At 39.7% G+C, this 26,853-nt stretch overlaps 1 protein-coding gene across 1 annotated transcript in view; it reads left to right on the top strand.

Annotated features, from left to right (window-relative positions):
- Positions 1 to 22,995, top strand: part of Sptlc3 (serine palmitoyltransferase long chain base subunit 3) — a 112,915-nt gene extending 89,920 nt beyond the window's left edge. Inside the window, exons 10-12 of the mRNA XM_028756838.1 lie at positions 12,531 to 12,666; positions 17,651 to 17,780; positions 21,988 to 22,995. Of these exons, the coding sequence (XP_028612671.1) occupies positions 12,531 to 12,666; positions 17,651 to 17,780; positions 21,988 to 22,134 (413 nt within the window). The 3' untranslated portion in view covers positions 22,135 to 22,995. The remainder of the gene's footprint in view (positions 1 to 12,530; positions 12,667 to 17,650; positions 17,781 to 21,987) is intronic.
- The last annotated feature ends 3,858 nt before the right edge of the window (positions 22,996 to 26,853 follow it).

The raw sequence follows: 26,853 nt of genomic DNA, 5'->3' as shown, positions 1-26,853 counted from the left end.
AATTCTTTTGAGAGCAGAGATTAAGGAAACCTAATATCTAAGGAGGGATGGAGCTTCGAGTGTTCATATTGTGGTCATAGCCAACCCTTGGCTTACTGAGTGACCAAACACAGAAGTAATTTTGAACCCAGAGAATGGATATCCCATACCAAGACTGAGTCTATAAGAAAACACCCTGATCCGCTTCACCCTAAGCATTTCACTGTCTTAGAAAAGAACCATTTGTTACTATTGTTACACAGTTAAGTGGGCAAGTTCCTGCCAAATAGTTCATTCTGAGACTTTTGTAGAATTTCTAAAGCTTAAATGTCTAGGTTTCATTCAATTGCTAAGAGAAGTGTTAAATAAAATGCCAAAGTCTTTCATGTAACCTCACTATTTTGAAACTCATTTTTTTTAACGTACCTTTTAGAGAGAAGCCAAAGAAAAGAGAAAAAAATGAGTGAGTGATACTTAGAATATATTTAACCTAAAAAAAAAACCACCAACTATGTTTCATTTCTGAATCCCTTTGTCTAGATTATTCCATTCATTCTAATCATTTGAAAGATCATGAGACTGGCAAGGGAAGCACCGACCCTGCTCCTAACCCAACGTGGACTTGGAGAAAGTGGCACCAGCCCCTTCCAGCTGTGACCTTCAACCTTTGCTCTGATCTCTGGAACAGGATACACATATTTTTACACTTGAGTTTGATAGGTTTAAAGACAACAGTGTCTAAGTGCAAAGATTTAGGGCATCGAGACAGAGAAAGAAGGGAGCAGGGTGAGTGACAGCCATTAGCTCTCAAGAGGAATTTGGTCTCTTCTCTGCTGTTCATTTTTCTCATGAGATGCAGGACAAACTTCTTCCATCAGATATTGCTTTGCTTCCATGCTGTTTGCTAGCTTTGAAGCACAATTACTCATTGGTATTGAGGCTTATCTTTCATGTGTCTCTCTGGAAATTTATTCTTCACTCAAAACTCTGTCCGTTCTACTAGGAAGAGATAGTAAGAAGCCAAAAAGGACTGTGATCCATGGGGTAAACCATCTATCTTTAAGCAAGCAGTTTAAAAGGTCTTCTCACATTGCTCATTGTCTTTTGCAGCAAAGAGCTCAGAGAATAGGAAACGGGCCCTTCTGCCTGTTTTTTTTTTCCTTCCAGTCAAAGTCAGCAACATGTTTGTTCTGTTCCTCTGAGATCCCTTGATGAATGTTAGAGGCATTGACAGAATTCCATGCAAAGTGCACTGTCTGAGGGTCCTGGCATTGAAGGCCCTTGGCATTGTTGAGGGAGGAATTAGCTGCTGCTTCCTAAATACATTTGCCACTTGGTTACCAGCTGGAGACAGAGAAAGAAGCCGAGAAGGAAGCAGAGGGCACGGAGAGCTGCGTTTTCTAAATGGTTTCAGGCCACTGGCATTTCAGCAATAGCTAATACAAACCAGATGTCAGGTGCTACGCTCCACTGGCTTTCAACTGAGGGCCTGCCTCGGTCCATGATTAATCACCTGTGCTGGTGGGGAGAGAAGTTCTACCTGGTCTTTTTGTGTGAGCAGACCTAAGGCCGGGGGTCAGCAACCAAGGTGGCAGGCATGTGCCTCCCTGCCTTCTTACTGCTTATATAGGCACAGGACAGCTTGAGTTTGTCCCTCGGATAGGAAGGGAATGTTTTCCTGGTTACACAGAAATGTGTGGCAAACTTTTCCAGGACCTCGTGCCTCCTCATTTGCTTCATCTTAGGGGTTTTGCTAATGATAGAATTTTTATGTCAGACTAGTGAGATCCTCCCTGCCTTGTGAGTCCTTACAAAGTTTCCCTAGCAAAGCTTAAAGGAAAGTGTTTGTTTTTTAGATGATACAGGGGCCAAGATCCTGTGGCCCCTTCCTCTCAGTCATTCAAAACCTTGCTGAAGCGTCTTCCTCCTCTTAGGCTCTCAGTAAGAAGACTCTGAGGCAGAGGATTTGTAATGTAACACACATGGAATCCCATACTGTTTCAGTACAACTAGAGATGCAAAGACGAGAACTCTCTTTGTCTCATCTACAGTGAAAAAGAGCTGGTATTCTACGTCAGCCTTTGTTTCTCTCATCGTGGGCTCATTTACAACTGTGCAGTGAAACTTACTCAGCCTCACTCTGGTTTGGAGAATTCCGTAGAGGAAACCAGCTACCTCACCAGCCACAGCTGGGGAGGATTAAGCAGGTGGATTCATGCCTAACGAAGCCCAGCATGTGTGAGTTTGAGCTAGAAGGAATGTATTAGCTTTCTGTTTCTGCATAACAAATTGCCCTAAGTGGCTGCTTAAAACAATGCCCGTTTATTATCAGTTACCTTGGCGAGAATTTGAGCAGAGCCTCCCAGGAGGCTGAAGAAAGATGGCACCATCTACTCTTTTCAAAAACTCAGGCTCCGCTCCCATCACCAAACTCAATTTTTTGGAGTTGTTGGACTGAGGTCCCCATTTTCTTGTTGGCTGAATGCCAGAGTCATTCTCCACATGTGGCGGTCATTCTGTCTTTAGCAGGTAGCTCCTTCATCCTCAAAGATAGTAGAAGAGTCTCCTGAGTCAGGCCTCTTTCCTCAAATCTCTTTCTTCCAGAAGGCCATCATCTAAGGGCTTCATCATCACTGCACCAAGGTGTTGCTGCTCTCCAAAGCTTTCAGGAGTGTGTGTGTGTGTGTCTGTGTGTGTGTCTGTGTGTCTGTGTGTGTCTGTGTGTGTGTGTCTGTGTCTGTGTGTCTGTGTGTGTCTGTGTGTGTGTCTGTGTGTGTCTGTGTGTGTGTGTCTGTGTCTGTGTGTCTGTGTCTGTGTCTGTGTGTCTGTGTGTCTGTGTCTGTGTTCACACACATGTGTATGAGACAACTGCAAGGGTTGCATTGCCAGCAATGTTCTGCTTCAAACTGAATACTTAGACCTTCCTTTTGACACGTCCTTCACCTCTGTGCCAATCTTCAAACAAGCTACCACTCTGGCTAACTTATATTGCCTCCAGCTTGTATCCTAACCCTACAAAATTCCTCGTCCTCATTCACCCACCCCGCCCTGCCCCAAACAGGTCATTTTCTACTTTTGATATTGCTATCTTTCCATTACCAACTCCCCAAATCAGACTTGGTGGCATTTGAATATTGTGTTGGTCTAGTTCACTTGTCCTTCCATTAATGCATTCAAGCATTAGGAGCAATGGAGCCACCCATTCTAGTAACTCAAAGCAAACTTCCATGCACAAGTTATGAACTTACCACTTCCAATTTTCTTCTCCAAACTCCCAGAGCATTTCTTTCCTGGAGCACTTAATGTTTCACATTCTATTATGATAACATTAATCTACTAGTTTGGAGGAGCCTGGAAAATAGTAGTATCTAAGTTACTCTTCTATTGCCATAATGAAACAAGATGACCAAGGCAAATTATAAAATAAAACATTTAATTTGGGACTCATGGTTGAAGAGTGTTAGAGTCTATGACCACCATGGTGAGGAACATGGCAGTAAACAAGCATGATGCTGGATCAGTAACTGAGAGCTTACATCCTTATCAACAAGTGTGAGACAGAGAGAGCTAACTGAAACTTCAAAGACTGCTCCCCTGACATACCCTCACCAACAGGGAAACATCTCCTAGTGCACTGACTAGAGAATCAAGCATTCAAATATACAAGCCATAGGGACCATTCTGATTCCAATGGCCACAAGTGGGTACCCTCATCTTTCAATCCTCTACCAAATACAGCTATCATCTGTATATGAAAAGCCATACATCAGAAAATTCTGAGTTATCATCCTCTCAAAACCTGGGAAGTACATAGATCAGCCATTACCATCATCCCCATCATCCCCATCATTCCCATCATCCCCATCATCCCCATCATCATCCCCATCATCATCCCCATCATCATCCTCATCATCCCCATCATTCCCACCACCCAGACTGGTGAACTGACACACAACCAGGTGTTAGTGTTTTATCTTCAAAAAAAAAGGGGGGGTCACATAAAACCTCCCAACAGATATACTGACTGGTCCCAGAAACTCTTTGGATTGTTCTCTGCTGTCTTCAGTTACAGTTTATTTTATTGTGATTATTGCCCTTATCATCATTATTATTGTTACTGAATCAACAATCTCAATGCAATGTGTCACTTTGAGCCATGGTTCTTAACTAGAGGAAGACATCAGAATTGTCCCATGAGCTCTTCTAAAAGGTCAACCCTAGTCCTTCTAGAACATAATCTCTGAAGTGGAAGGTTAATATGTCTGCTAGTTCTTTTACTTGTTGTATAAAATAATGGCTTTCATTATTTTCATACATTATGCTTATACATTCCCATCACCTTCTCTTGTCTCCCTTCTTGCTGCTCCCCGTCTTTTCTCAAAATAATGTCTTCTTTATACTTTCATATGAACATACACATATACATATATGTATACTTACTTACATGCATATACATACATATATACATATACATATATATGTATGTATGTATGTATATATAGAAAGAGAGAGGAAGAGCGAGAGGAGATGGGGAGAAATTGATTCTGCACATAAGAAAAGTTGTCTTATTTTCCTATTACCATTAATTTTAAAAATTAATGGTAATAGGAAAATAAGACAAATTTTAAAATTTTCATTTTAAATTTTATTTTCCTATTACCATTAAAATAAGATAAATTTTAAAATTTTATTTTAACTTTTATTTTCCTATTATCATTTATTTAAAACCTTTGGTGTGTTAAAAATCACTAATTCATAAGGGTTCTGGGAAGTGCATCCCTTCTTTAACGCATTAAATTCTACTATTAGAGACTTGCTAAGATACTACTCTCAATTTAAATGCAAATTAACCATTCAATTAATAATATTCATCAGACAGTATCATAGTAATACACACGTCAAATGACATGCGTTACTCTGTGCATGCTATTTTCTATCTGCCTGTTGATTAGATCATATCTTTTCAAAAGAGCTCCAGAATCCCATCATCCATTCCTACTGCCACAGCCAGCCCAGTTTCTGTATGCCATAAGAGTTTTCTGTGTGTCAAATGCATGTATCCTTACATCGTGGGACTCACACAATAATCAATGAGCTAGCTCTTGAGACTCTTATAAGCAGATCCAGTTTCCACATTATCTTGGCAATACTTTCATAATCCACAAGCCTCAGTTTCCACATCTGTAAAGGATTTCAAAACATCACTCTCTAGCTCCTCCTTAATGTACAAATGACCTCTTTCATTCTGCTCGGTGAGTTAAATCCCTGTCAGTGTGTTGGAGTAGCTTTGTAGTAGTAGCTCTTCAGAGCCCTTGAAATCAGGCCATGAAGATAGCTGCTCCTGCCTGAAGTCCAATCTGCCCCTCTGTGTACATTCCCCAGGGCCAGGACTGTGCAGACTAAAGAGCCCCTGGCACATGTGTATGTAGCTATAAAACATGCCGTAACCTTGGAATCCTGACATCAAAAGGGAGAGCTCCACTGCCTTATAAAAATGTGTGCTTCTCTAAGCAAACCACTCCAAACACCGTTGTTGTCTCCACCCCGCTGGGAAGCCTGTCACTGCTAATGTGGTTCTTACGGTTCTCACCACCCGTAGCCTCTTCATCTTCCCTGAGATCCCTCTGCCCCTGAGTGTCTTGGAAACAAAATGTCCTGTCTGGTGTCCAGTGCTTAAAAATAACAGACACTGGGTTCCTGCTGCCACATGGAAACTTTACTGCCAGGGCTGCTCAGCACCCCACCCTCTGGGTCATGCCAGGGAAGCAGTCAGGGGAGCTCCAGGACTAAGGAAGGGTTTAGACTCCTGTAGCCATTCTCTAATGTCAATTTGATTTTCCACGGGCTAATTTTTTCTGAAATACCAACTGCTTAAACGGTGAGAAATGTTTTACAGTAAGATACTTTCCATCTATGGAGACAAGGACCTCATTTTTCAAGTAATACTGCCCGAGCTGGAATGTTAGATTGCCCAAGTCAGTGTTCTGACAGTAGTGGTGTGCTAATTTAAGTGAGGGTAGGCAGTGTGTATTCCCACGTGTCCATTTCTAAGCACGAGAAGTGCTAATATAAGTCACCCATTGGCATCTGGGAATATATACATTCCTCTGCTAGAAACTGAGAGTGACACTATGTTGGCCCAGGAGGGCATCAAACCATCCCCTTTTCTTTCTCCATCGGAGAGAGTAACGCCTGCCGACCCACCCGCTCCACCCCAGAGCATGCCAATGATTTGGTGGGGAAGACATTTTCCTCTTTTAAGACAGGTCACTGGCAGTTTCCACTCTCCACAATTCCTTCTGCTCCTCCCGGAGACTGAGTTGTCCTAAACATATTTCTGGAAACGCCACAAACCATTGTTTTTATTAGGGGACTGCAAAGCTTTGTAGTGAGAGGCTTTGTGTTTTATTTGTTTTCCTTCCTCTGCCCCAGCTGTTTTTGTTTTAACAGCATCGGAGGGAAGGTTAAAGTATTCCGTGGCCTCTGTTAACCTAGCTCATCTCTCAGGCGGGTAGGGCTGGAAACCTGAAAGGCGAGAATGGAAGCACATAGCTCGTTTGCAGGCATTGGTTCACCCCTAATCCTACCTACCTTCTGACAGGGATGAGGCAGATGAAGGGGCTGATCTCAAGTTGAGTGAACAACTTGGTGCAGATAACTCCCAGGAAAGCAGGTTCCCCACACCAAAGGAAATCTAAATTCGGTAGCTTTCCTAGATATGATATCAAGAGGCTACTGCTAAGTCTCAATTTTTTGTTTTCAAATCCAACTTTAGGGTCAAAAAGTAGCCAGGTACCTCTCACAAGCATGCACAGCCTTATAGCTTAACTGGCAAAGCACCAGTTTCTGAACTTACCAAATCTCTTTTTGAAAATCGAAATGCATGCCCAGTGCCATCCCCAGAGTCCATAATTCAATGGGTCTTGGGGTGCAACCTTGGCATGTGATTGACTCTACAAACTCTCCCGGTGATGCCAAGGCGACAGTGAGGCTGCTGAAAATTAGAGAAACTGAGAATTGACTCCCAAGTACATCCTGGATGCCAGTTGTCATATCCATCAGGCCTCTTGCTTTAACAGTCTTCATTTCTCGCCCGTCTTCCTGAGATAATCTTATCTTTACCTTGCAGATAACAGTGAGGTTTTTTTAGGGACTGAAGTTATCCAGGTCCAGCTTGATGGTAATTTACTTAACTCTGAAGCCTGTTCCTTCCCCTGACAACTCTCAGACCCGAGTTTGGCAAAATAAACACATAAAAGCCTGTGTTAAAATCATCTCATTCATTTCTTTAGCTGACTGGGACCCTCTCGGTCTTGTGTGGAACCTGAAGAAGAAGAGGCTGAACCTCTGTAATTAGGGGCTTTATGCCTTTCAAACAGGATCTGGCTGCAGTGCCCAGTCTGCAGAATGCCTGGATGCTGTCTCGACAGCAACCATTCCTGTGCACAAGAACCCTGCCAAGTATTTCTTCTGCTTTTACCAAGCACTCTTCAAGCACGGATCTCAAAGCACACCATAATTAGTACAATCACCCACATCCTGTCTAGATGAGCAGCATTTTATATGTACAAATTCCCCTTTGCCCCCAGGCCCTTCAGGAGAATGCAAATGTTTTTTACTTTAAAGAGTGAGGAATCAAGTAATTGAAAGGAGCTGTATCTTGGCCAATACCATAGACCTCAAAGGCATTTATAGTTGACCTGTATGAGAAAGCATGGTGACTACAAAGTGTGTCATGGTGGCTTATCATCCGTAACTGTGCTGAGAAGTGGTTCAAAGACAGGAAAGACCAGAAAAGGATGACCCTTCCAGTTCTTATAGATCAGATGAACTCAGAACCAAAGTTCTGACCAGTTTTATTAAGTTTGCAAAGCTTCTAGAAGTAGTGAAGTGGTGACACTCGGTTATGATCCAGTTACTTGAGTTAATTGAGGAAGAGAAGACAGACGGGGCCAATTAAGTAGCTGGGCTGTCCAATGATAGATGAGTCACTGTAGGCAAGTGCAAAGATAATGCCACTGGGAAAAGCAATTTAAATCATCTGTGTACTTCCCGACCAGGAAATCCTCCGAGTCTTTGAGGGGAACATTTAGGAACCATCAGGCCCAGCCTGATGAAGTCATCTGTTCGTTGTGTAGCTAACAATCAACAAAAGTGCTAAGCACACAAGAAGACAGGCCATATGGAATACATTTGGGTGGATGGGATGTATATCCACGCCTTCTTTTCAATCACCTTCATATCCCATCTTACCACATCCCTCTTGTCGTCAGTTGGCCTATTCTCCCCGCTCTATGCTCTTATCTCCCTAGACATGGAGTTTCAAAGTATAGGTGAATTTTTAAGGCAAACAGCACCCCTCCTAATTTCTAGTTTTATACTTCACAAAGGACACTCCATGTACACATACAAGTTCCCAAAAGACATTTCAGTATATTATGAAACAATTATTTTTTTAAATGACTTAAGACGTTGTATCTACTCAGTAGAATTTATACAGATGACCCTGCATATTTTCAGATTCCACACAATTGACAAATCTAGAACTGGGGGGAAGAGAATTTTTTTTATTGTTGTTTCATTTGGTTCTTGAAGCATGAGTGAGTGTGAGGGGAGACTATATACATGAAAGTAAAACATTCCTGCAACTCCCTGTCCCAATCCAATGGCCCTCCCTGAAAGGTCGCATTGCCATGTTGAAATATCCAGGAATATTATTTCATCTCCTGCATTCTCATTCATTCTCTCACTCTCTTTCTCATCTCTCTCTCTCTCTCTCTCTCTCTCTCTCTCTCTCTCTCTCTCTCTGTGTGTGTGTGTGTGTGTGTGTCTCTCTCTCTCTCTCTCTCCCTCTCTCTCTCTCTCTCTCTCTCTCTCTCTCTCTCTCTCTCTTCTGCCTTTTAGGTTCATTCTTATCACAACATTTAAATGCTGGATTCTTCCATTCATCTACATGCATCCCTCCTCTTTTTCTTCAGGCAATCTTCCCTTGCTCTGGCTCATCACAATCAGTTAGTTCTCTCCCTCCCTCCTATGGTACCCATCATTGCACCGTTGGATTGTTGGATTACTTTCGCTAACTGGCTGTTCTTCTCTGATATTTTTCTACTTAATAACTTATTCACACTTTAGATCCCAGCCTGGTCATCATTGGAGCCAGGCTACCTTAGACTTGCTCTAATCTCCCTAGTGTGAAATATCGTAATACCACATACCTTTCCTTTATAGTGTTCATTAGAGGCATGGATACATCTACATAATCTATAACTATATCCATATCTATTCAATCTGACTGTTCGATTTCACATCTACCTTCCCACAGATCATAATTCTTTTCTGCTTATGTATCTTCTCCTCTCATTGCTACCAGTGAACTTTGTCTGTTCTCCACAGCTTGCCCTGGCTTTTCTTAACCAGTGACTTACTCTATCTCATGGATTCTGCTACAACTTTTTTCCCCTTTCTTCTAATTTTATTCTATCAACTGTTAGTTTTAAGTTTTTCAGATCTAAACTCTACTAGCAAGAAGATATAGTTGGCTTAATTAGTATCTATCATCTCTTTGTAAAAAATGCCTTTGATAGTCTACATTATGATTCCCTGATCAATATCCAAATGAACTCCCCTTAGGTCAGGAAAACCTCTACCCCCTATCTGTGGCCAGGATTATGGAATTAGAATGCAACAGACGTTTTGTTTTTGTGTTTTTTAATTTTTTTTCTATATAAAAATCTGCAACAAGAAAAGTTGGGAAAGAATCTGCCTCAAAAACTGGAGTTAGAAAAGGAGTAATTACAGAAAAGAAGTGTGGACAAATGAGGCATTTACTATCCCACCTCTTGATGTTCTACTCAACAAAATCTTCATTCCTCTGCATGTACAGTTGGCACAATTAGGCAATTAATGTTAGGTCCCTTTGGAACTCATGATCAAAGAAAAGTTGTGAAAGAAGATCTAACGTATTTGGGAAATGATTGATCTTATCATTCAACACACCAGAAGGCTACATAAACAAATGACTTCAGGAGGACAGTCTATAGGTTCACTTTACTTCTTGTATGTATACCTTCAGGCTCCACAGACAAAGTGGAAGGCTTAACAAGGTCTCCTCTTTATCAGGCTTTGGAGTCTTAATCCCCAATGTCTGTCCAACCCTTTACAACATAAGGCCTTCTCATCTTTTGCCACTATAAATTATTGGCTTAATTATGATCAATTATTATTGTAGAGATTAGAATTTTATTATGGATTAGAAAAGATGGCCACCATCTATTCATTATCTAGACAGAACACTAGTACAGAGGTTAACAAACCAAATTCTAGAACCCAATTTCTTGGGCTAAATTCTAGCTTGAATAGCTACAAATTTTGTAAATTTAAGTAAGTACTTGCTTCCCCTTATGTATGTATTATATAAGATTACAGTTCCTATCTTGATGTTGTCATAATAAAGTAGTAATAGATAAGTTACTATATAGTACTTGCCTATAACTGTGATTACATTATTTATATATATATATATATATATATATGGATTATAATCATTGTTACTGCTGCTGTCTTTTCAATACTTATTTAATTGTTTCTGTCTCTTTCTCTGTCTCTCTCTCCCTCCCCAATCCCTTGTGTGTGTGTGTGTGTGTGTGTGTGTGTGTGTGTGTCTGTGTGTGTGTGTATGTGTGTGCTTGGGCATGCAGGTGCATGCTCACAGATGTGCATGCACATGCAAGTGTGTGTGTGTGTGTGTGTGTGTAGATCAGTAGATCAGAGGTCAACTCTCAGGAGTCATTTCTTTCCTGCCATCTTGTGGGATCCAGGAATCAAACTAAGGTCATCATACTTACGCCTGTAACCACTGATCTATCTCACCAGCACTCTATTCATATTATTTATTGATATTGTTGTATCATGCCTGATCAAAGTAGTGGCCATCTGTCACTAGAAACATTTGCTCATAGGTGACAGAAAAGAGCACTTACTGGTTCACATAACAGAAAGCCCAAACAATGTACTAGCTTAGCCATGGCTAAATGCAAATGTTTCACTTAAGACCCTCACTATCTTGTGCCTTGTATTTTACCAGAGTCAATAACATTCTTGACAGGTTTCCTCAGTGAGTTGACAAAGATCTAGCTTCCCATTCTTTCCCTTCTTCAGTGGATCCAAGACAAAGACTGATATTTCCAAATGTTATTCCATCATTGAACCAACAATCAGAAGGATAGAGTATTCCTATTAGCCAAGTCAATGCAACAAGAAAAGAAATGTACCAAGCTCACTCAAATATCATCTACTGGAGGAAAGATGCTGAACCGAAGATTCCACAGCTCAACAATTTTTCACGGAACAAGATAACTGCAATTAACATGTTTCCTGAAGTTTTCATTTTTGTTCTCTGCAGAGTTTCACCAGTGATACTCAAAATGTTGAATAACTTTAAGTGTATGACCTCAGTCTAATTTAAGTGAACATCTAACCAATAAGAATGGAAGTCAAGTAGAGACAGCCACAACTACAGTAACCATTCCTGCAGAGTAGCAACCCTTTGCCAAAGGCTAACACTGAGTTAACTTCCAGGATATTTAATACTGAATCCCATTTATTATCATTGAGTAAACACCTGCTAACTCTGGCTTGCTTGTTCACCTATATCCACTAAAGGAAGGACTGATGTAAGGAGATTTCTTCAGAACTTTTTCTTCTCTTTATGAGTCTGTCACACTACCTACTGCACCAACAAGGTATCTTCCTTCTTCTCTTTAATTCCCTTTGTCATCTTATGTATGTGACCACAGAACTGAGGCACTTTGGACAGAAGCCTTTTCGAACTTAACTAAGGTGTCAGTATGTTTGACATAGACACATATGGCTTGCCTGCCCTGCTTCAGACCAATGTTGTCTTTACTTTCTGGCTGAGAAAAGCAGGAGTCCTCTTTTCCATCTTTTCTCTAACTCTGCCAAATACTTATGAAACAAACCTCATCTCAAGAGGCTCAAGACCATTTCTCTTACAATTCAGATAAACCTTTTGCCAAAGGCTAACAGAGAGTTAACTTTTAGGGTACTTAAATAAGGCCCCATCCTTAGTCAGTGGCAATTGACTAAAGTTACTTCTTTAAATTGAGGTTAGATAAATTTCCCTTTGACTAGAGACTTAGTCTACAAATTTAATGGGCTGGTTCAATTTGGATAAAGAATGTTACCAACAACTGATTTTGTATGTGTGTGTGTGCGTACGTGTGTGTGTGTGCGTGCGTGCATGTGTGTGTGTATTTCTTATTACACTCCCTTCTCCTGAGTTAATGTTTAAAGCATTTGCCTCAGAGTCTATACACAAGAGGTACTTGCTCCAACTAGTCCTATAGTATTTAACATACCCTTCTCCTATATTGTCTCCTAAGCACAACACAGGACTTGTGTCTGATCACCTATTTCCAACTCTTCTTAACTGATAAGCAAGGCCTCAGGGGGAGAAATGCTTGCCAAGTTGATCTAATCTTCACTTCCCTCTTCCTGATAGAGTGAAGGGTTTCATGCCTGTGTCCTTTCAGGTATGCAGAGAATACAACAACTTAGAGAAAACATAAAATACTTCCGACGGCGACTGATAGAGATGGGATTCATCATCTATGGTGATGACTTCTCTCCCGTGGTTCCTGTGCTCCTCTACATGCCTGCTAAAGTGTCGTGAGTATCCATCAACTCTCAGAATCATGCCAATGCCCAGTGTGTCATGACAGAGATGGGATATTTTAAGATGTGAGGATTTTCTGTGCATGAGCTAGATTATGTGCTTGGGGATGCACTTGAATTCTGACCTCAGACACACAGATTCTCAGAAGCCCTCTTCAAGCATCTTCAGAAGTTTTTCTATATACCTTCCAGAAAAGGATATAGGCATAGGCGATAAGGCCCACCTCTCTACACCATTTTCAAGCTCTGTGAAATTTGGACAAAGGGTTTGTCTGAATTGAAAGAGAGATGGTCTTGAGCCTCCTTCTGACACAAGATTGTCCCTCCAACACATAACTCCAGTATTAGAGCTTTCTCTTTGACCCACCATCCATCTACCTGAACAGATAGATAATTTATAATACAAAAAATACCAGTAAAATATTTTGGAGTCTAGCATGTTGAGAACTCATCCTGAATAGAAGTGAGTCATAAATTCTCAAAAGGTTCATTCTTCAAAACATATCCTTGTGTGATTTTTTGTCACAGCAAAATATCAAACACTTAAAACTCGCATGTGAGTGAGTTATTTAGTAGGCTACACCATCAGCATCAGTCAGCCCTTTGTTCACAAATGTAAGTCAAAGAAACAATGCACTGAGTGTCCAAGGGGACAGAATACAACACCATCCTGCTCAGTGCAATGGCAGGGGAGGAGTGATGATGGAGATTCTACACAGCCACTAATCTAACCACGCTACCTTCTAACATTTGAGGGCACAAAAGAACACATGCACTTATCAAAAAATGACTGGGTAAATTGCATACTCTAGAAGAAAGATTTCAACCTTAGATAATGTCTACCTAATATTTTATTATTAGCTCAAAAGAAAGCACTCAATAGAAGCTAGTTGAGATTCAGAATGCATGGTAACAAAGTAAGAGAAGTAAAGGGTTTACAGAAAGATGGAAACCAGAATTAGAATCTAAACAAGTTGGATGAGTGAATAATCCAATGTGGAGCTCATTAATAGTAAAACATAAAAAAGAGCATATTTTTAATTAAATTTGTTTTATGCTGATACATAAAATATAAAAATTATGCACATTAATAGGGTATCACAATGTTTCTTCATGGTGAAAATATTTTTTAAAAACTTTATGTGAGCTTTTAAAGATACACAACACATCATTGTGATACATAATCAGCCAGTAGTGTACTAACAGGACTGAATTTCAAATGCATTTCAAATTTACTAATACAATCTATTTGCTGTAGCAGTTGCTTTTAATGTTGTAGTAAGAGGTTCAGAATCAGTTTTGGCTCATATTCTCTCTTGGAGAATATTGGACAAGTGAGCCAACAACCATCTGAATACCAGTTTCCTCCTGATGAAATAAGATAGATTAGCGCTTCCTTCCTGAGATTAAATAAATAATATTTATTCAATACAATAAAGGGCTGAGGATATAATTCAATAATAAAATAGTCACCTGACACACAAAATCCTGGCTCCACTCTGCAGTACTGAAGAAAAAGAAAAGAAGGTATCTGCATCATCTGGAATAATGTTTTTCATGTAAGAGTTATTTAAGATCTGCTGTTATTAATAATTTTAATCACATATATACTGCTTAATACAGCTCTTAATGCAATGTAAGTATCCCACCATTTCCAGCTATTATATACTGTACTAATTACTAGTAGTTTCAACTGAGAAGAAAGTTAAGTTGTCAAGGTTACATGGCTCCCCTGGATAATCATTGTAGTTAATAAAAACAACTCCTAGAAAAGGACTGAACATGCTGCTACTCTGAATTAGTTAAGCTATATTGGACCATGGGTACTGGTTCCCTGCATCTTATGATTGTTCTTCAGGATAAGCTAACATTGTTGATGTTGGTTATGTTCTAAATAAGGCTTTTTAACCTTTCTGGACACTCATCATGGATGTGGTGCTTGCCCCTAGTTTATAAATGGGACTACGAGACTACGAAGGCTTAGATTACCTTCTTAGATTCACCCAGGTTGTGATCAGGAACCTAAGAGTCCCATGCCATTTTCCTTTGCCCATGGACCGAAACTCTGAAGCCTGGAGCAAAGGCTTCAAGTTTTAGTCTACATCTCATGAAAGCAAAACAGACTGTTGGGTTAACAGTCTTGAATGTTGTCCTTGACAGCTCAAAATGCATCATTCATTTTGACAGAAAAAAAATAAAAATAAAGCCTAAGTAGATTCCCTAAGGAAACCCAGGACAGGTGACATGAAAGTCATGCTGTCTATTTGTGGGCACAGTTATCTGCAGGATTTGCTCACCTGCCTGGCATCGTTTCCGTCTATGATGTTCCTTCTGTTGAAAGGTTATATGTGAAGAAGCTTTCAAAATAGAGAGTAAATTGTATCAGCCGATTTGAACAAACTTGTTTTCACTTTCACGTTTAAAACCGTTGATGCCAGGGGCTAAGGAGACACAGAGCAGTTGCTAAAATGACTCCCTGACCCCCAGCACTCAGGTAAAAGCATGGATTGCATAGTGGTGATCATAATTCTGGGGATAGCAAGGCAAGCAGACCCTTGGGGCTCCTTGGCCATTCAGACCCATCAAATTGATGAGCTATAGGTCCAGTCAGTGACTACTTCAAAATAATAATTAAAAAGAAAAGCGGTAATGGGGCTGAGAGGAAGTGGGCAGGATTTGGGAGACATTAAAGAAGGGAGTGCAGGGAGAGAGAATGTAAATACAGTACTGATGGGTAAAGTCGTCAAAATTCATAATATAATATATATTGAAAACAAACGTGGAACAGAATTGGAGAGTACAGCCCAAATCTACCTCTCCTTCCACGTGCATATATTTCTACATGCATACACATAAACACCTAAAATTTTTAAAAATTAAACCTTTGATGTTCTTAAAAATTGAGATTTCTTCATATTCTTCTACCTGTATGAGATTAAAAAATAGTGTCAAGTGTTGTGTAGTTTTGAACATACTGCAACAGTACAATCATCTGTGGTGTTCAGTACAACGCAACTTCAGCCATAAAATGTGTAAATCAGGCTGGCAAGACGGCTCAGCAGGTAAAGACACTTGCTGCCAAGCCTGATGACCTGAGTTTGATTCCTGGAAGCCACTTGGTGGAAGGAGAAAAACGACTCTAAAAAGATGTCCTCTGACCTACACACATGCCTGCACACATACACACAAAATAAATTATTAGGTACAAAAAAATTTAAGCACATACATAAAGAATGTATTATGTTCAGCCTGAGGTACAAGGTTTATACTTCTCCTACACTGTCATTATCACTTGAGAGACTTTGGTATACATGTTCTTATAGTGCCACATCCACTCCAGTGCTAATGCTTATTATTATTGTTGTTGTTGTTGCTGTTGTTATTGTTGTTGTTTTCATTATTATTACTGCTTCATATACTTGGTTACTTCTACCCTATGGCAACTCTGATTGGATTTGAGGGTGACATATCCAGAGACACATTATATAAAATGTAATCATCAATCATTTATATTCTCTGAAATGGTCTAAGTTTTCAATTCAGAAATGTTCCTGGGAGTCCCCAGATAAAAGATATATATATGTATATTTTCAACATTCTTTGACAAAATTCACTTCCTCTGATACAAAGGGACCCATGCAGACAGTGAAATGGTCTTCTGAGAGGCCCAAAACCTAGCCTGAGCTTATGGGTCAGGTGGTTTGTATCTAGCAATAAAGCACTTGACTTGTTTCTCAGACAATTTTGTGCTCTCCTTCTGTGCAGTGCTGTGGGCAGCCTTCCATAGGGTGATCAAGAAGGCAGAAAGAACAGCCCCTGTTTTCAAACTTTCTCAGCTAGAAAGTTTTGCCGCCTTGTAGCCTTCTCAGTAGAAATTAAAGTGGGAAACCTTGCCTTGCCCCCGCCAGGAGGAGGGGAGGCAGAAAGACTGTGTGTTCAGTAGGTTTTGCACTCTCCACTGTTTTATTTGATAACATGAATTCTACATGAGGCAACCAAAACACGGATAGCTAAATAGCAAGGTGGGCTGTCTCGTTCAGTTGATTTTTTTCTAAAATACAGCTAGAGGTTTCTATGCTGCTGTCAGCTTCCAGCCTAAGATAGTATACCAGCAAGTCCTTAATGCTAAGAACAGACATGAGACCTTGACATCACTTGTGGTAGAGCCACTTGGCAATTAAGATTTCCTGCAGAGAGCAACAGAGCCCAAAGAGAAAAAGGACTAATGAGGAGCGGGAGGCGCATATTCCTTTTTAATCTGACTTTGGCTCTTAGAACGAGTGATTTAGAGATTTTGACTTTAATAATCTGGGATCATTACTGAAGTTAACTTTGAAATAAACAAAAAGCAGAAGAATGAAGGGAAGGAGGGATTGTAAAGGTTTCTCTGCCTTCAAGAGCTTTGTAGTTAGTCCTATGACTGACGTAGGACTACTTAAAACAAAAACAAAAGGAGACCTTTGCCAATACTTAACTTCTCATTTGATGTAACATGTAGTCTTCACTTCTGGTATAAGAATATCAAATCCTGATCTTCAAATTATAGTCACTAAGTATTCCTTCTTGAAATGTCCACAATTAATGCTGTGGTTCAACTTTTTAAAACATACAGGTTTAAATTTAATGAATATTATTTCCTGTGTCATTATACTAGCTGTTTTGGTTTCTAGTCCATGAACTCTGCAGATCAGGGAGTTCATATCAGTGCAGGCTTGTTACATCAGCATTGCAGACACCAGCGTTTCCTGCTCAATACCAAAGGCTCTGAACTGACAACTACCCAACCACTGTGTCAGGTTCCATAAAAAGCTCACACTCATCTATGAAGGATAGCAAGTAATTGTCCTTTTCTTGATCTGTTGTGCATCCTTTTCTTAATATCATTTTTAAAAAGAACAAGTCAATTAACCATATTCTTTTTTTCAGCAGGATAATTCTATCTTGCCTCAGTTAACCTTTTATTTTCTCTTTCCCTAAGAGCTTTTGCAAGAACTTTGCTTAAGAAAAATATTGCGGTGGTGGTTGTCGGATTTCCAGCTACTGCCCTGCCAGGAGGTCGGGCTAGGTTCAGCCTCTCCTCAGCACATACTCGGGAGATGCTAGACACAGTGAGTATCCATCTACCAACAGAGTGACCACATCTGATACCATAGATTGGGGGAGTACTTTTATTGAAACATCTTAGGGTTCTCTAGAGTGGCTTAGGAAAAGAAAACTAATGACAAAAGAAACTCACTGCCATAAATGTTTAAAAACAAACAAACAAATAAACAAAGAGAAAAACACTGTAATATGTCAGCAGTATCCAATAACATGGCCAAACCAACAGAGACAAAAGAAAATCAAATTCCTGAAGACTTGATTAAAGTCAGAATTTTGGTCTCATAGAAAAGCCTGAGTAGTCAAATGTTCTATTGGTCTACTCTGAAAAGTCAAGTTCCTCTTACATGAACATAAGCATTATGGCCTGATTTGTTTTTTACAGGTCCAAAAGCTTCTGTAGTAAAATATGAGCCAAATTAAACAATATTCATAGGAAAGCAATAAAGATTTTTTCTAAATAATATCAATCACATTTGTGGGAGGAAGTAGCCATTTAAAATATATTTTATTGCCATTCATTTTATGTTTTATATGAATAATATCAGGACACTAAGCCATCGCAGTCAGTCTGAAGTTTAAATATACCATAATATGAATGCATTTTTGTATGCACTGATGTGAATGAATCATATTCAAAACCTGGAACAAAAAGATTAGACAATGTTGACAAGCTAGATTAATAACAAAGTAATAACAGTTCCAGACAGAACAAGTTAACCAGGAGAAGACAACAGGGAACTCTGTGGGATCACAAAAGTGAGGTTCATTATTATAGTAGAAAATCTTTACAAGGAAAGTGACTTTTCAGACAGGCATTGTTAAATAACAATTATGAAGCATCATTGGGTCTTTCTGACCACTAGAGGAACATGATCAGTCATGGTGAAGTAAGTGTGACAAGTGGGTTAGAAAGGAAAGAGCCCAGTGAAAGGGACATGAAATGGAGCCATCTAAACTAAATAAGAATTGACAAGTGGTTTCCATCCAGTAGTGATGGAAACAACAATTAAAAGATGAATCTACAACTACACACTATGAATACATGACTTGTCGAGGTTTGACAGGTGATTAAATGGAGGGGAAGCCTGAGCAGAGAAGACTAAGGGTAGTTTTCTAGCTCTGCAGGCTTGGTGAACAGAAGGATGAGCAAACAGGTACATGAGAGGAAATGGAGAGTAAGTGTGAGAGCATCTTTAATAAGAGTGGAAGAATACAGCAAACTCAGACCTGTACACTAAAAGTATGCACCTCTGGATTAATGACAAAAGTGAAAATTTATCCTAGAGCTCCGGAAGGATTGCAAGCGTAGAGCTATAGTAGTTTATGGAACTGTGGGTATGTTAAAGCCAAAGATCAAAGATCTAATTGTTGAGAAATGAGTAACAGTGGTCAGGGGAAAGGCAGACTCTGGGAGAGCACCTACTTCCTGAGACATGAAATTGCAGTAGGGAAATAGGTGGGAGGTAGGTAGAGCTAAAACTGCCAGGACAGATGTGTACAACTATAGTACACTAAACATCAAACAGTTTCCAGAAAAGAAAAAAGAAGACAGAAAAGCTACCTAAATATAAGTAAGTTCAAATAGGGTAAGAGATGAGAAGAAACTTTTAGACTAGCAATTACTGGGAGCTTGGTGTTCCTTAGAGTGGGTGGTTTTATGAGAATGCAAGGAACAAAAAGGGAAGCACAATGAATAAAAGGGTGAAGAGTATCCTTTGAGCTTGAATTATACATATACCCACTACAGAGAGAGACGGATGCGGATATGGGGAGGAGAGGAGAGGGAGAAACAGATGGGGGAGGGGAGAGACTGAGACAAACAGAAACAGAGAGAAGAGGGGGAAAGAGAGGTGAGAGAGAAAGAGCTAGAGGAGAAACAGATAGAGAGAGAAATGGCAACAGAGAGACAGGGGAGACAGAAGAGAGGAAAGAGAGCAACAGGGGCAGAGACAGAAAGAGATAAATGGAGACAGAAATAGAGATAGAGAGATAGTGATTAATAGAGAGACAAAGGGGGAGGAAAGGTGAGAGAGAGAGAGATCAGGAGCAGACGAGACAGAGAGACAGAGGAGGAAATGAGAGACAGAGGGAGGGGATGTATGAGGAGACAGAGAGAGAGAGAGACAGAGGCAGAGATGGAAAGAGACTGACAGAGAAAGGAAAGCAGAGAGAGAAAACTACAGGGAGAGAGAGGGGGTAAATAGAGAGAAATTGAAAGAAGAAAGAAAAAGAAAAGAGGAGAGAAAAAAGAGAGGGAAGGGGCAAGGAAGGAAGCTGGAGGAAAGCTTGTATTGTACTGCTTACACAGGAAGTAAGAAGACAGCAATGAGGAAACCTTACAAAGTGAAAATGAACAAGGATTGAGCTCCAAAAGGTAACAGAAATGAGGTGGATAGCGGAGAAAACATTTTATCCCTTTGGGTCCAAACAGCAGTAAGATCTCAAATACAGCTAACTCTGTAGAAACCAGACATTGGCCTCACATTGACAAATTCTTCATTGCTATAAAATACTTGGCATGCTAGGAGCACTGATAAGTCAACTAAACAGTTACTCCTGAGACCACACATGCATTGCAGTGTAAACTCCTGAGCCGTTATTTAAGATAACATAGAGTGAAACTTGAACCCGTTCAACAGTTAGGGGGCTAAGGTAGCAACTGGATGTGAGCATGCATAGAACATAGACAATGGTACACAAAACCAGTCAGAGGGCTGGGGAGGTGGTGAGTTGGCAAAGTGCTTGCTGTCAGTCTGAAGCACTAGGACCTCAGTGTGGATTCAAGTCAATCATGTAAAAGCTGCATATAGTAGCATGTGTGCCGGCAATCCCAGCAATCCTAGCACTGGAGAAGCAGAGCTTAACAGAGCCCTAGAACTTGTTAATTGGTAACCTTCAGGTTCAGTGAGAGACCTTGTCTAAAAAATTAAAGTGGAAAACAACACAGAAAGTATTGACCTGGCCTTTGGCTGACCTTTGGGTACATATACACATGTACATACCTTGGATGTGTGTATATGCATGTGAGTACACATGCATGTGCAAAACATCCACAAAGAAAAAGAGAGAAAGGGGGAGGCATCATTCAGAGATCTGGTTGGGAACAGAAAAGACATAGGCTAGTGTAACATCTTCCCTTTCTGGATCCTTTGTGACAGTTCTAGCTTACTTTTCTCTTTATCTCTGAGAGAAGAATGGTAAAGACATACCAGCCAGTGGCTTCATGGTAGTATGCATTACCCAAGGAGAGTATCCATTCCTTTAAATCTCCTCCAGTGTGAATCTAATGCAGTAAGAATGCCCTCCCTTCTAACCTGTCTCAGAGATGCCCATGGCTCTACAGTCCTCTTCCACACTTCAGCAAGGACTTTAATATAAAACTGAAATGTGTGTGTTCTTGATTCTTTGTGAGTCTAAGTTGTGTTATTCTACAGAGTGTAGGAATGGGTATTGTGAAATCAGTGTTGGAAGTCAGTTTTGGGAGGATTGAAGAGGTAGCTATTAGCACCCAAAACAATCTGTTTGTTAGTTTACTCTATTTGAAGACATAATCTCAAATGTAATCTGCAACCCTATTGTTTTCTTCCTCTTGAGGTTATATGCAAGTCTTAAGATAAAGAAAAGGTTTAGATGGGTCAGAGGTCTTAGGTTCCTCTTGTCACACTCCTAAAACAGAATATTCACAATGTTGAGTTAGAGCATTAAATAAAGAGAATTGTCATCCATTATTTCTCTAAAATGTTAAGGGGGAGTAGCTCAATTGGTAAAATGCTTACATGCAAGCATAAGGACCTGAGTTCAGTTCCCAGGACACACTTGTAAAAAGCTTAGTGTAATGACATGTGCTTGTAATACCAACACTACAGACACAAAGAAAAATTACAGAAGCACACCAGCCAGCAATCTCCAGGACAACAAGAGACTCTGCCTCAAGAAACAAGATAGATGACTCCTGAATATTGGCACCCATGTTTGTTCTCTGGCATCACACACATGTGCACATACATGCAGGTACAGCTGTACACATACATGCATCCACAGAGACAAATTCATTAAAGCTTTTCTAGGACTTACAAACCAAAACCTATTGTCATGGATTTTTGCTGGATAAACATTACTATGGGTCTTCGGAAAGCTTACCATTAACCTGGGCTCTGCAAAGTGGTCCACTGAGGAGTTGAAAGATAACTTACAAAGGACATCTCATTGCAGGTTTTGGAAGTCATTGATAAACTCGGTGATCTCCTGAACTTGAAATATTTCCCATTCAAGAAGTCAGGATGCGCTGTACTCTACAATAAGGAGAGTTTTGACAATGAAGCAAACTTTGAAGAGACGCGCCGTGAACCGGAAGCCTAAGTTTCCTGGCTCTAAACGGAACACAAACACTGCCAGAAAGACCTCCCTCCCTCTTTATCTAGAAAGTAATGTAATTGTCTTTTGCCCCTTCTAAGGACAATTTTGTTTTACAAACAAGCTTAATTGAAGAAGGGAAATAATCATTTATTTAATGTCTAAAACCTGCTGCTACAAATCAAAAGAATATAATTCTAGATTTAACTTTTCCCTCTCCTTTGCTGTAAATCCACACATACGTGAAAATGGCAGTGAGCCTGTGTTTTAGCTGCTTTTGGGTCATGCCTTTTCAAGGGCTCCAAATAAAATTAAAGTATTTTGATTTTTAACTTGATAATTTTCCTGTGTACCATCTTCATACAAGAAAAAGAGTGTCAGAGAGGAGCTGAGTCCCTTGTTCCACCGGTAACAATTCATGTGTGTCGTGGGAAGCTCCAGGAAAGGCAGAAGGCAACATTGCTTCTGTTTGTCACATTTGGACTTTCTCCAAGGACAGGTGTCAAAAGACACAGTTAATGCTTGGGAGAGAACGCAGAACTGACCGGTAGTGAGCAAAGACTCTTTGAAGCGAACCTTCTTTTTCCTCTTGATGCTCTGCTACAACTTTATTGTTAAGCTTTAAGGACTGGAAAGATCGTGGCTCTTGTTTTCTAAAAAGGAAGAAGAAAAGCAATCACAAGCCAGTTTTGGACCTAGACTAAAACCATAAAATTGAAACAACCCAAATGATGCCTGTGCCATGCAGAGTGAGCTTAGCATGCTTAGTCTTTATGACTTTAAGGAATGTCTTCCCATTTTTCTATTGAATTCTGAGTACATAGTGAAAACTCAATTTCCCTTACAACACGTTCCCAAATTACACTTGAAAAATAGACTGGTTCATTATGTAAGGTATTTAAAAGTCTCGTTCAAGGCTATACAGATTCAGGTCCAGTTAATCATATCCTCCCTGGCACACCTACTCAGATTTAGTGACAAGAGGCACTGCACACTTTTTTTTTGCAACTGTGAGTAACCCTCCTCATACACACAAAACGACACACTCGTCTCTGAAAAATTAGTCCTCTGCTAATTGGTTCTAGTTAGTATGGAAAAAGGCAGTGGAAAACCTTATCTTTAACAAGCTCCCAGATGGTGCCCAGACTTGGAAACTCCAAAGAGCAGTGGTGACCTTTTAGCCAAGCTTCTGTAACAGTTCGAATGAGTTACAGAACATTCCACTCCATCAAATGACACTGTAAACAAATCACTTCAAAAGAGGTTTGGCTCTGTGTGACACAGATGGGCCCAAGCTTTCATGCTGTGCAGGGAGACAGAAATTCAACCTGCAACAACCAGTGCTGGACAGGCCAACACTGATGCTCAAAGATCATTCAAGAAGAAAGTGATCGCTGTGTGAACCGTTTTAAAAAGTAAAGTCCACTGATGGCTTATGTTTTTAGTGAATCCCGTGGGGCTGGAGAGATAACTCCAAAGCTGACAGCCTTTGCTACTCTTTCAGAGAGAACCTGAGTTCAGTTCTCAGCACCCAGGTTAGATTTTTCAGAACCACCTGTAACTCCAGCTCTGGGCTATCTGATGACTCTGGACTCTGTGGGCACCAGAACTCACATGAACATACCCACCACACTCAGATTCGTACACATACATATAGTTAAAATATAACAAAAAAATCTTTTTAAAAAGTGGTTTCCAGTTATAAAGTACCTCATAAATGGTGAGAAGCTAAAGGAATGCTGTGGTGAGAGAGAAAAAGAAGTGAGTACTACACACTCAGCTAGCTGCCCATCTGAAGACTGATCTGATAACTGGATCCAATCCTTCCAAGTGAACTGATGCAGTATTACTTCTGCAGAGAAAATGCATGTTGTATGTGTAGGTCTTTTCGTTTTAATCTGAGTATCCAATGAAGTTGTTCTTAGCAAATCATCTAAAGAGAATGCAGAATACCTGGAGTTCAAACCAGGAGATGGGAGGTAGAGAGGATAAAGGGAGCTTGCACCGGAGTTCCACTAAGCAGTAAGCATCCCCCTTCTTCTCTAGTTCTGTCTGTAATCTTCCCCTACAATGTCACACCTGCTCTAAGATTTTAAACCACCAGATGGACAGAGGTTTCTTCCTGGGCAAGAATGCCCATGCTTATTACTTGCATGGAGGAACTTGAATTCAGTTCACCATGATAGCCTACAGAACAAGGAAGAGGTTCTTCCTTTTTCATTAAGATCTGAGGGTCCTAGAGCAACATGATACCTTCCAATACACATATGAAAAGACTTACTTTTGTCAGAGTCTATGACGAATATACACTTAAGAGAAGAACTACAATTCCAGTGGAGTACTTCCTGAGGGAGGAAAGATTCTGAATTCATTGGGTAGCAATATGACTTTAAATCATATAAAAAGTTGTGAATTATAAGAAATGCTGATTTTTAGAAGAAAAAATCTTCAACCACTAACATTAATTAAGACTGACTTCAACTTCAAAGAAATTACAGACTTTTATTAAACAAAGTTTGAGTCTGTTAGGATTAAGGATTTCTGAATTATAGTGTTTTACATCTCAACCATATTATGTACATGGACTCATACATGAAATACATATGTATGGACATTTTTATTATTCTTTTTAGAAACAAAGCAAGGCAATCAACAGAGAGATGAGTAGTACCTGATTGAATGATGGAGAGATAGATGTTCTAGAAATCAGCTTTTAGGGAAACAAAAGCTGAAGGTTTCAGACTGATATTTGTAAGGAAGAAAATTTTGTATAATAAAGAAATGATAAAGAACTATCTTCAATTTTATTATAAATTATGACAGTGTCATGGATACTCAGCCTTACTGCCTTTCACCACGTTTCAGTCTGACAGAGACCACAGGCTTCAGAATTTATTAGGAAGCTTGTTAACATGACAAGCCATGTGACTCACACCAGACCACCACTGAATCTGATTGCAGTGGTGCCCAGGGGACTACACTTTAACAAGCCTCTCCAGGTAATTCCAATGGATGCCAGAATTTGTAAACCATTATTAGAGCTTTTGGTAGACCAGTTGGCTCCTATAACATAGCAGGGAACTTTTCTGATTCTTTGTTGATATTTAAGGGTATTTATACTAGTACACTGAAGTGAATTTAGTCTATCCACTTCCTTTCTTTCTCAATGAGGCATTTTCTAAGGAATGTCTATCTTTATGAAAAATAAACACACTATTGAAAAGGCCTTCTACAAGATGCTTTTGACCTCTTTTTCCTTTGTATTTGTTTTCTTTCATTTTTTAACATTGTGCTTCCATCTCTCCATACTTTTAAAAGGAAAAGTCCAACCTTCAACTATTACAGCTTTGTAGTAGAAAGTTATTCTTGCCAGCTCTGTGAGGATTTGATTCACCTCTATATCTTCTTTCAGAAGTATCAGACACATAAAATCTTAGCTCTTGTTTAAAATCTAAGATCTGCTGAATACTTGAACTATCTCAAATACATACTTTGATTTATGGCCATCATAATTTTGAAAATAGTAACAATGTATGTGTAATCTATTCTTTTAGAACACCATACCCTGCTGTGTAGTGTTTTGTAAATCAGGAAGAGAGTATTCCCCTGGGGCTGGGAAGAGAGCTCATTGGTGATACATTGTCCATGCAAGCATGAGGAACTACCTGAGCTTACTTACACAAATATTCAGCACTTACATAAAAAGCCAAGCATGGTTGGCTCATAATGGTATATGCTCATAATCTAGTGCTGGGAGGGCAAAAGCAGGTAGCTTTCTTGGACCTGCTGGCTAATCTACCTAGCCTTATTGGGGAGCTCTGGGTTCTAATGAGATACTTTCTTTCTAAAAATAAGTGTACAGCTCTAAGGAATAGCACTTAACATTAACCTCTTGTCTACACACACACACACACACACACACACACACACACACACACACACACAGAGAATAGACAATTTCTAGGCAACTACTGTAACATATCATCTTGTAGTATTGTAAAATGAAGTATATAGGGTGTGAACATAATGTTTATGTTTCACTGAAACATTTGAGATGACCAGATTCACTTTCTTCTGCCTGTAAACTGTTACTTTAATAAATAAATCACTAAAATTGACAGTATAAAATTACAAATGTTTTTGTGTTGATGTCATTTAAGTCAATCTGGGGTGTAGGGGAAACTGGAGTAGAAATTTGCATCTAGGAACGTTACTAGAGGCAATTGGTAGAGGCAGCTATAGATAGAGAAGTGTATGCTTTCCTGAGAATCAATTGTACACAGCTCCTTCCAGATTTTCCAGTGACATCACAATGGGAGTTTAAAGTGACCACAATGGGAGAAGTGACACTACAGAAATTAGCAAATGCTACAAATCACAGATCTGGAGGTCTGGTTTTAAAACTTTAGCAGCAGATCACTGAAACCACACATGATGGTACAATGAATGGACAATAGTATAATCATTATATATTGATTTCTAGCACAGATCTCAGTCAAATCCATGTGGAGCCATGAAGTTAGGTTTTCCTTAACACTAATTCAAATTGAAGGAACAAAATGAGCTTCCCATTGGCCAAACAAAGCTCCCAGGAAGAAGCATAGGGTGGGGCATTAGCACAAGCAAGTTAATTCTGTTCAGTTGAAGAGGATTCCTCTCACCTATTATTTAAGATTCATTTCTGAGATAGCCACTTAACATTAATAATGGAAAAATAAACAGAGT

Source organism: Grammomys surdaster, unplaced genomic scaffold (assembly GCF_004785775.1).
Source record: "Grammomys surdaster isolate TR1022 unplaced genomic scaffold, NIH_TR_1.0 129, whole genome shotgun sequence".
NCBI classification, from domain to species: Eukaryota; Metazoa; Chordata; class Mammalia; order Rodentia; family Muridae; genus Grammomys; species Grammomys surdaster.
The sequence above is the reverse complement of the archived record's forward strand: the minus strand, read 5'-3'. Positions and strand labels throughout refer to the sequence as shown.